General features: G+C 29.3%; 1 protein-coding gene across 1 annotated transcript in view; it reads left to right on the plus strand.

Moving 5' to 3' along the window:
- Nucleotides 1–12,262, plus strand: part of LOC137628280 (trichohyalin-like) — a 63,244-nt gene that overhangs the window by 19,425 nt on the left and 31,557 nt on the right. The window contains exons 2-6 of the mRNA XM_068359442.1: nucleotides 1,536–1,598; nucleotides 5,030–5,077; nucleotides 6,438–6,476; nucleotides 7,935–7,982; nucleotides 10,204–11,325. Coding sequence (XP_068215543.1) covers nucleotides 1,536–1,598; nucleotides 5,030–5,077; nucleotides 6,438–6,476; nucleotides 7,935–7,982; nucleotides 10,204–11,325 — 1,320 coding nt within the window. The remainder of the gene's footprint in view (nucleotides 1–1,535; nucleotides 1,599–5,029; nucleotides 5,078–6,437; nucleotides 6,477–7,934; nucleotides 7,983–10,203; nucleotides 11,326–12,262) is intronic.

The raw sequence follows: 12,262 nt of genomic DNA on the forward strand, positions 1-12,262 counted from the left end.
TCCCAATTTTTATTCAGTTCGGACAAAATACTTGATGAAACGTCATAAAATTGATGACGTCATGAAACGGATGATGTCATGATATTGATGACGTCTCTGTTTTTGTATTTGTCCATATGGTATTGGAACAACCACGTGAAGGGATGTTTAGGCAATATATATATATATATATATATATATATATATATATATATATATATATATATAATATAGATAGATAAGATAGATAGATAGATTATATATATATATATATATATATATTATATATATATATATATATATAAATATATATATATACTGTATATATACATAAGATATATGTATGTATATATATATATATATATATATATATATATATATATATATATATATATATATATATATTTATATACATATACATATCATTTATATATATACACATTTATATATATATATATATATATATATATATATATAATATATATATATATATATATATATATATATATATATATATATATATATATATATATACATATACATAGATAGATAGATAGATTATATATATATATATATATATATATATATATATATATATATATATATATATATATATATATATATACATATACATAGATAGATAGATAGATTATATATATATATATATATATATATATATACATATACATAGATAGATAGATAGATTATATATATTATATATATATATATATATATATATATATATATATATATATATATATAAAATCAAGTCTTTTAGGCTCTCTTATTTCCCAGCATAATGTGAAGTAAACATCCTTATTACTGTACTTTACTTTCCCCCTGGTAGTCCTCTGATGTAAGCCACACTTGCTCTACGAACACGTAACTTGCTACATTCGAACTCTGGCTTTTATCCCTTAGAACTCTAAAATTCATTTATATCATTTGCAAAGATCGATTTAGTTGTATCATTATTTTTGAGCTATTTAAGAAATGAATCTTTTCTGAACTCTAGTTCTGTAATCCCTTGTAACATCAAATGTTCACAGATTGAATTAGTTTGATTGTTGAGCAGGCTGACTTAAGTCTCTCCTTATAGTTTATGTATATGAAAGACATTTTATTATTATAACTTTATATTAATTGTTTATTACTTCTCTTGTTGTTTATTCATTTTTTTATTTCCTTTCCACATTGGGCCATTTTTTCCCTGTTGTAGTTCCTGGGCATATAGCATCGTGCTTTTCCAATTAGGGTTGTAGCTCAGCTAGTAGTAATGATTATAATAGTATCGTAGTGATGCAGCCCTTGGGCATATAGCATTCTGCTTTTCCAACTATGGTTGTAGCTTAGCTAGTAATAATAATAATAATAATAATATTTGTAGTAATGGACTCTTTGGGCGTATAGCATAAAGATTTTCCAATTAGGGTTGTAGCTTAGCTAGTAATAATGATAATAATATCGTTGTAAAATCATTCTCACGGTGGTTGTTCCAGCCAGCATTTTATGCTTAATAACACTTACTAATCTTCCCTTTGCTAACACCATTCCAGAAGGGGACTTCCAGCAGTCCAGTACCTTGGTGGGCCAGTAATAACGAAACGACTGAAGATAGGGTAAGACCGAGTGGATGTGCATATAGATTTTAGGAGAGAGTTGGAAGAAAGATTGTAAAAATTAATGGAGACTCTGTAGGAATCATTTCTTAGAAATGGATTGAAGGATTTTTAAAGTATTTTAAAGTTACAAAGAAATATGACTGAAGATGGGGTTAGACCGAGTGGAGTGTGGATATAGATTTTAGGAGAGAGGTGGGAGAAAGATGGTAAAGATTATAAAGATTAATGAAGACCCTGTAGGAATCATCTCTTAGGAATTGACTAAAGGATTTTTAAAGGTATTTTAAAGTAATTGAAAACAAGATGGGGTAAGACCGAATGGAATTTGGATATAGATTTAGAGGATAGGTGGAAAAAAAGGTGATAGGATAGTTATAAAGATAAATGAAGACTGTAGGAATCATTTCTTAAAGAGCAACTGGGGCATTTTTTAAGTTATTTTGAAGTTACAAAGAAATACGACTGTAATTGAAGAGTTTTAGAATAACCGAGTAAAACAAGTTTTTAGATAATTAAAAAGTTTCATATGAATAGGTTTCCTCCAAACTTCAAAATTCTCTCCTTACCTCTTTTTTTCTTAGCTCCCAAAACCCTTCTTCTTCCTGTGCTATCTCATTATTAGTAATTTCATGTTTCTTCAAGATGAATAGTTATATTTTGAGAGGGCTTCACTTCCAGGTAAGTTTTTCTCTTGAAATTTTAAACGAATATATTTTTTTTTATTGCCAACAGGTTGAAAAGGAGTTATATTCCTGTAAATTCATAATATCTTGAACTTGAACATTTGGTTATAATTCTTGTCGTGGTTTTTATATTAGAATTATGACAGATATTCCAACACAGCTGTACTTTAATGTATTTTTATGTTTTTATGTATATGTATATATATACATTCCTTTTTGATGATCCTCATTTCACAACTATTGTATATTCATGTATACACAGTTCAGCCATAAGAGGAATATGTGTTAAAATGAATAGTTTCAAATGAAAATAGTTTAGTAAGGCATAGACAGTCTAACGTTAGACCAATAGAAATGCTTTAATTTTATCCATGTACAGCTGGACATAGGATTTCCTGGCACACTTTGCTCTGGAGAAGTGCACCGTTTCATACCCTTACTTCGCAGCGAGTACTCAAACAGACAAGTGTAAAGAGAGATGGCAGTGGTGGTTGGTTGAGCTAAACGCAGGAACTCGCCATGCAGTAAGGATGTGGCTGGGTACGCTTCCTCGTAGCGAGGTGTACCAGGACTCCTGTGTCCAACTGTACCTTAGATCAGCTAATAATATAGATCAAAAATCGTTCTCGAAATCGAAAAGGTTTTTCTTTTAATAACCACAAAATTAATACTTTCTTTACAGAAGAAAAACGTTAATTGGAGAAACGATCTCCGATCTGCGGTAAGCCATCGCGATCAAGATGGTGGTATTCTCTGTAGTATTTGCTATTACGTAATATTTGTTAATTAATATAATTGCATTCTTCAATTTCCGTGCACAAACAGTACTGAGATACTGGTGTATTAAGCCCTGTCCACACGATCGAGCATGCCCGACGGACAAACAGTGATACCAGGCCACAATAGTTTGTGAAAATGAGGATTGATAACGTCAGAAGCGGGAAAACTAAAGGCAGGGATCTGGCAACACTGTATGATGCTAGATCCCTGTCTGTGTTTTTCCCGCTTCTGACGTCATTAACCCTCATTCTTACTAACTATTGTGGCTTGGTATCACTGTTTGCCCGTTGGGAATGCTCGATCATGTGGACAGGGATTTATATGTGTTTCGTTGTATGTTGTATGTTGGCAATTATAATTGTCATACTGTATGCAAAACAGCATTCAGGAACTGCTGTAATACTGCCTGTTATCAAATATCATTTGTGAGTTTTTCAAAATTTGGAATTTCTGTAATTTACAGCTTTAAGATAAAGCAGTTTGCTTTGAGGGTTTTAACTGTAGATTATCCAAACCGAATTTAAGAATCTGTATATTTGTAAAATGCAATGCTTTGAATGATCATATGTAGGCAGCTTTGATTATATATATCCAGTTGCTGATATTAAACTGTAAACACGAGATATACTTTTGCTAATCGCTGATTAAGTGCATTTCTAATTATAGTTTGCTATTATAACCAATTTGTTTTCTTATTCTGAACTTAGTTCAATGCTCCTCAGTTTTTAAAAGCTTATTTTGAACGTAATTGTATATCAGTTTTTAAAAATTTATCTTAACCTTAGGAGTTTTTAAAGGCTTTAAGTTAAACTTAGTTCATTGCCCATAAGCTTATAAAAGCCTATTCTGAACCTAGCTCATTGCATATCAGTTTTTAAAAAGCTTATCTTGAACTTAGTTCATTTCACTTCAGTTTATAAAAGCTTATCTTGAACTTAGTTCATTGCATATAAAAGCTTATCTTGAACTTAGCTCCTTGCACATAAAAGCTTATCTTGAACTTATAAGCTTGAACTTAGTTCATTGCACATCAGTTTTTAAAAGCTTATCTTGAACTTAGTTCATTGCATATAAAAGCTTATATTGAACTTAGTTCATTGCATATAAAAGCTTATCTTGAACTTAGTTCATTACATAATAAAGCTTATCTTGAACTTAGTTCATTGCATAAAAAAGATTATCTTGAACTTAGTTCATTGCACATCAGTTTTTAAAAGCCTTTATTATATTTAGACTTTTCTTCTAAAACACATCATCTAAATGAGACGATGATTTCTGCACTTTATTTTGAGCCATTTATTTTTCAGCCTGGTGACGACATTTGGGGCCCTATTTATTTAATTTAATAATTGTTTGCATCAAACACTAATTTGTCGCTTATTTCCTCATTTATTTATTACGCTGTAGAACTACAATTAGATATATATGTTGCATCGTGTTGATGATAAGATTCAGCCATTTGTTGTGCCATATTTTTTTTCGTGCTTTAAACTATATTTTCAATTCATATATATATATATATATATATATATATATATATATATATATATATATACAGTATACAGTATGTATATATAATATATATGATTAATTAATATATTACATATATATATATATATATATATATATATATATATATATATATATATATATATATATATACACAGTATACAGTATGTATATATAATATATATGATTAATTAATATATTACATATATATATATATATATATATATATATATATATATATATATATATATATATATATATATATATAAATATATATATATATATATATATATATATATATATATATATATATATATATATATATATATATATATATATATATACTGTACATTTAAGTAATCATACCAAATTTAGCACTATGCTATTGCATACCCTCATCCCCCAACATAACTAGCACTGAAGAATTTAAATTTTATTCCAAACTCTTTTTTTCAGAACAACAGTCCTGGACCACCACAACAACCACGACATAAATCCACTTTAGTAAGTAATTTTTTTTATATAAGTTTTTAACCTTAGTTTCGCAGTAAATGCCAGATGAAGATGATTCTTAACCTTTATAAACCATTATAACTACTGCACTAATGAATTGCTTTTTATTTTGTTTATTTTTTTATTATTTTCTGTAATATTTAGCATGTAGATATCATTGGAAAATTATGAATCAAATACCTACATTATAAATATATATATATATATATATATATATATATATATATATATATATATATATATATATATATATAGATATATGTATATATATATATGTATATATATATATATATATATATATATATATATATATATATATATATACATATATATATATATATATATATATATATATATATATATATATATATATATACATATATATATACATATATCTATATATATATATATATATATATATATATATATATATATATATATATATATATATAGATATATGTATATATATATGTATATATATATATACATATATATATACATATATCTATATATATATATATATAATATATATATATATACATATATATATGTATATATATATGTATATATATATATATATATATATATATATATATATATATATATATATATATATATATACAGTAATATATATATATATATATATATATATATATATATGTATATATATATATTTACATATATATTATATATATATATGTGCATGTGTTTAGTAAATGTATCCCATTACAGAGCAACCGGGAAATATATAATATTAAATGGAAATTAGAATGCCGTATTATCTGACGACCGTCTAATGAAACTTATAAAAATTTAGAATGTTTTAATGTAAAGATAATGAAAAATAGAATAGGAAAAGTTTCCCCAATTTCCTCATTGATAAAGAGATAAAAATATCTTATTTTTAGTGACTTACCAATATAACCAATATATTTTCAATTTGATAACAGAATATAAAAGATCTAATAATCTACTAACCTATTTTATCTAGGAAACTATTTTTAAATTTTCTTGTTTTGTGAAAAACTTACAGATAAGTTTATTTTGTGCTCTCTAATATACTTAAAAACAAATATTCATTTGTTACCTATGCTTTTATATTTTTGTCAAGCAATAACTCTGCTTACAAGCACATACTATTGCTTTTACTTCTATTTAATATTCATATTTTCTTAAAGCATCACTAAAGCTTACTTTGTAGCAGTCACAATAACTGTATGAACCCAAGCATACAGGCTTTTCTCTCCTATTTTAATATCTATTTTTTTTTCTTCGAGCAATAAGCTCTGTAGAATTATTTTTGTTTTGTTGCTAATTTAACAGTTGTCTAATTCTTGTACTGATCACACAGGACAATCAAGACCAACAAGTAGAAGGCGATAATGATGAGGTAATGTGGAATTTTAGAAAGAGTTAAAGTGTGTATTCATGAATTTTCTTATGTATAAATTTATCACTTGACCTTATTCATACGTGCCATCGAAATATGTTTATGGTTAATGTACGTAATGAGTTAGTAATAAATTTATTGCTTGACATTTAGCCTTGCCCTATTCATATTTGCTATGGAAATTTTTTTATGATTTATGGTACTTAATGAGACTTTCAGTAGGTTATGTCATAAGTCACTTTGAAAAAAAAATGTACGTGTTGGTAACGTCTGTAATCAAAATTGGAAAAGCAAGGATACATCTTAAAAAGTAGGTTCTTAAAGTCTATTACGAGTAAATACAAAATCTGTAGGATTCGATAGACGATAACTTATCAAGAAGACTGACTGCATTATGGGAACATATTTCAGTAAATTATGTCATAAGTCACTTTGAAAAAAAAATATGTACGTGTTGGTAACTTCTGTAACCAAAGTTGGAGGGCCAAGGATACAACTTAGAAAGTAGGTCCTAAACGTCTATTACAAGATCCTTGGGATGCAATAGAAGATAATTTATCAGGAAGACAGACTTGGGGACGGACTGCATCATTGGAAACAACAGATAACAGTGATACCAATAATAAATTGATATTGCCATATCATATTACTATAAGTACAGGTATTACAGTAATCCAATGACATGCAACATGTGAATTAATACTTGAAAGTACAGATTAAATGATACATAAGATACATATAATATTCATAATACTACTGGTACATGTGAAGTGAGTTTGTTTTTATACCCACAGGAAATATTTATATTTATTATGGAAATAATGATTTAAGAATAGTAACACTTTTACTGTATATATCTGCATCAAAAGTACACTAATACTTCACACTGTTCTGTTGAGGAAATATATTAGTTTTTTACTAGATATAGTATCGTCGTTCATTTTGTATTTAGGAGCAATTTTGGTATTTCAATTTATGCGGAGAAATACCATGAATATTCTGAATAAATCTTCCCTTTATGTTTTGTTATTAATGTCCCTATGTTGTTCATATATTCCTTACTGCCATATATGTAGGGTGGTTGAATCAGTAGAACTTCAGAAGTTCAAAGTTGCAGAAAATGTTTTTATGTTGAACAGGCTGACATAAGTCTTTTTATATTTTATATATGACACATCTGTTTTGACGTTCTTACTGATTTTAGAATGACTTATTGTTAATTTGTTCGCATCATTTATTTGATTCATTATTTCCTTTCCTCATTGAGCTATTTTTCCCTATTGGAGCCCTTGGGCTAATAGCATCTTGCTTTTCCAACTAGGGTAGTAGCTTGGCTAGTAATAATAATAATATTCGCAATTGGTTTGATTAATTTTTATATATCTTTTGGCAATGTTAATAAATGCGTACATTACTCATAATTTACCATGCAATACTTATATCTACTTCATTTTACAGACATGGACACCTGCGCAGCCATCTGCAACACAACAAAATCAACAGCAGGTAAGGTTGACCAATTATCTCTTGAAAATGCAATGGAAACAATTTAGAAATTCAACTTTGTTTGAATGTTAAAATCTATGTTAGATTAATAGGGGAAGAAGATTATTTTTTATTCTATAGTGAAATTTAATTGATTGATATGCATGCTCGTTTTTTTCAAGGCAAAATATATTTATATATATGAAAAAAAAATATTTTTTATTGAGTGCATAAGCTGCACAATTTCTTATTTTTATTATATTTAATTTGTAAGATGAGTTTTAATAATGAATAAAATTGTTTTTCTTGAATTAGATTCTTTTTATATGGAGTGTATTCAGTGAAAAAATATGTCAGTTATACAGTAATTATATTAATGTTTGATTATTTTGCAAGGAATTATTTTATTCCCAAAATATGCAAGAGAGAGACTCCTGTTATTTTTAGATTATTTATTTTTTTATAATACAATATCAATTTTCTATTCATGTATACCTATCACAAGTGAGAAATGCATATTTATTTATATCATTCATATTACTGTAGTTCCGATACGAGCATTGTAAAAACTACACATCAATGTGCAATATGCGTATGTGGATTCTTAGATAAGAAACACAATAACCGAACCATGCTTTGCCTTAAGGTATTTTACTGATGAATTTATTCTTAGCTTTATTGATATACCACAAATTCTTTTTATTCCTTGATAATTTAGTAGCTGATAGATGCATTCAGTATTCTTTAATTATTCTCTCAGTTTGCTCATTGTTATTCTTTTTACTCTTATCGTTGTTATAGCATCTTGCTTTTCCAACTAGGGTTATAGCCTAGCTTGTAATGATAATAATGATGTTTTTTGTTTTGATTTGTAAAATGTTCTTATTACTTGCTAAGCTACAACTTAAGTTGGAAAGGCAGGATGCCATAAGTGTTATAGCATCTTGCTTTTCCAACTAGGGTTATAGCCTAGCTTGTAATGATAAAGATGTTTTTTGTTTTTATTTGTAAAATGTTCTTATTACTTGCTAAGCTACAACCCAAGTTGGAAAGGCAGGATGTTATAAGTAAATGTTTTGATGTATGATAATTTATTTTATTTATATTCTAAAGCAGTTGATGTTTTATCGCGTCTTTTTGCATTGTTAAGCCTTCTTGCGTAAGTCCTGATATATTTTAACCTTGAATCTTTTAGAGTTTTTATTTTTTTTAGGTTTCTCATGGTAAAACAGAAAGTCAACTCGAAACTCACATGTCATTTCTATGAAATGAATCCTATTTTCATTTCTATGAAAATTAATCCCATCTATGCATTAATAAACAAATGATAATAAAATCTGTAAAATAAAAACAATAAATAACTTATTAAACATTTATCAACACTACTTTAGCTTAGTCATTAAACAAACAAATTAACATGTTAAGTTACGCAGTTTCGTCAACCCACATGTAACTCACATTCATTAAACGGACAAATTAACATGTTGAGCTATGCACATACATCCACTTTCAGAGATGATTTTTATGACAGAAATACTTTAGTTTTAGTTTTATACTTTAATGAAATCATGACCACACGACATTACTGTAAATGAGTGCCGTGCATGACTGGATTTTTCATTCCCAAAGAATGGATAATTGTGATGCTGTTTCAGGATGGTGAAAACTTTCGGCAAATGACCAGATGATGAATAATGAAATATACTCTTGTAACCTTTTGATTAACAGGATGAAGGAATCAATCCAGGTCAGGGATGTAGAATTAAGATGGTTCTACATTGGTTCAAAATAAAGGTTGTATTATAGGTGTAGAAGTACACCTATATGAGGAAAATAGCTGACTTCTGATTTGATGAGGCGATGCATGATATGTTGATGAATCCAATTCTTTCTAAAGTGTGTAAAACACTCTTGATATATTTCATCCAGTACTAAAGTATACTGCGCTGTATTGGGTGCTATATACAGTACTACAATATCTTAATGGTAATTAAATCACTGGTGATGTAATAGAAGAGTTTTTATTAAACAGTGGGTCCGTTACACTCTTATTTATAGACTAAATTACTCTCTTTCACTGAATAAGTAAGAAGGAACCAGGTGAGTTCAATAAAGATATTTATTTGACAATTTGAAAATTGTTCGTCCCCTTTACTGGCAATTACATGTAGCGTTTTACTATCATCATTTTCTCCTTAAATTTGCCCTGATCATGCCCCCTTTTATGTCCCTCTCCCATTAGTCCAAGGAGGGCGGCTCGCAACCCCAACAGCAGTCGAAGCCAGCCCCGAAACTAAATGACATTCGCAACAAGTGGGAGTCGAAGATTCAGGATGAAAACGTCGAACGCCAGAAACGACTCAGTTTACACCAAAAACAGGAGAAACAGAAAAAACAGAATGAAAAGAGCGAGAATGCAAGCGCAAATGATGAGAGCCTGGGAAATGAGGTCAATAACCAGCTCAATAATGAGGTCAAAGCTCCTGGTGGTAAGGTCAATAATGACGGAAAGGCCCTGAAAGACAAGTTTGGTCGTCAGATTAGTCAGGATTCAGAGAAAGTGAGTCAGAAAGATAGGGTGAATCTGAATCGCCAGCAGCAGAATCAAGAGCCAGAGAAAGGTATACCTAAAGATAAAGCAAATCAAAATAACACCAATAGGCTATCCGCTCGAGAGCCTGAGAAACCGAATCTGAGAAATAAAACCGATCAGAAGGATCGGGAACCAGAGAAAACAATATCAAAAGATAAGTTAGATCAGAGTGATAAGACTAATCGCCAACAGCAGACTCGAGAACCCGAGAAAGTAACCCAGAGAGATAGGACAAATCAAAATGAAAAGCTCAGCCAAGGGGTTGAGAAAACAACTCCTAGAGAGAGAATGAATAAGAATGAGCCACAGAAGAAAGAAATAAAGCCAGAAGAGCCCCCTAAGAAATCACAGGGAGATAAGGAAGCAGAGAAGAGAGGCAATCTACTAGGCCCATCCAAAGCCCAAAAGGAGATTGAAAAGAATGTGACCAACACCACCAAAGACCCGGCCAAACGGGATACCCCGAATGCCAACCAAACCTCTAGACCTCAGGAACCAAATAAAGATGCCAAGACAGACCTTAACAGAAATTTGAAAGCAAAAGATGAGCCCAATAAAGGTAAGGAGCAGACCAATAGACCCATGACAGCTTTGGAGGAGATGAAGATGAAACAGGAAGCAATCATAAACAGGGCTCAGGCACGCTACGACAAAGATGGCCGACCAAAGGAGGAATTGAAGTCAATTTTGAAACCTGTCGATCAGAGAAAGTTTGGCGGCCAAGAGCAAGCGAGGGATGTCAAAAACCTCAAGACAGAACCAAATAATCGAGTATGTATCTTTAGTGGAATGTAAATAAGAAGAGAGAAATACGCTCTAACATTTTTATTCACCGCCTTCGTTTTGAAACGTAGTGGCGTCGTTGCTGCTTCTGCAGATACTAAGTAGGATGTTGGAACTAACTACAGATTTTTGTTTTCTTTACATATCATTCTCCTTTGTTTTCAGTCTTTTATTTTTTTTGGCTTCGTTTCGGCTTTTCGTCTTTTGTGTCTTTACTTTTATTTATTTTATTGTCTTTTTTTTTGGCAGAAATTCATGCAAAACTAAAGAAATAAGAAAAAGCTAAAGTCTGCATAAGATACATATTAATATAGTAATATTAATATACCATTGGGTGAAACAGTGTGCATTAATTCTCAAGTAATGGCAGTAACGTAATATGCTATGCAAAGCAAAAAGCATAATGTAAGTTGGTATATGCCTAAGGAATGATTATTATTTGCCGGAGGATAATAAGTCCAGGATTTCTGAAGCATGCCTTCATTCATAGATGAAATTTCTGAAGGAATTTACAAATAATATTTACTCTCGCCAGCATGGATCACTTTTCAATTCTTGTTATAGGGTCATGAACCCTTTTGGTTGGAGTTAAAAACAATTTTATTTCCTGTGGTAGGTGGTGTTGGTGGACAGTTTCTTAGCTTTTGTACAAGGCCACACAAATTTCAGTTTTTTCTTTATCATGGCAATATTATTACTTGTATATTTGTTCAAGGGGAAGGGAAATGTCATTTGAAGTGTGCTTATCAATTGCTATTAGTAAATACTGTATACTAAATGTTGTTTTTCATTTAGATCTCAATTGATAAATAAAATTTGTTCTATTATCATTTTACTATGTTAAGAGAATGGAAAAATCCATATTTTAATAGATTGTGAGACTTAAAAAATTCAAGGCGTTCTATCCACAGTAAAAGTATTCATT

The sequence above is a fragment of the Palaemon carinicauda genome, chromosome 36, assembly GCF_036898095.1.
Source record: "Palaemon carinicauda isolate YSFRI2023 chromosome 36, ASM3689809v2, whole genome shotgun sequence".
NCBI classification, from domain to species: domain Eukaryota; kingdom Metazoa; phylum Arthropoda; class Malacostraca; order Decapoda; family Palaemonidae; genus Palaemon; species Palaemon carinicauda.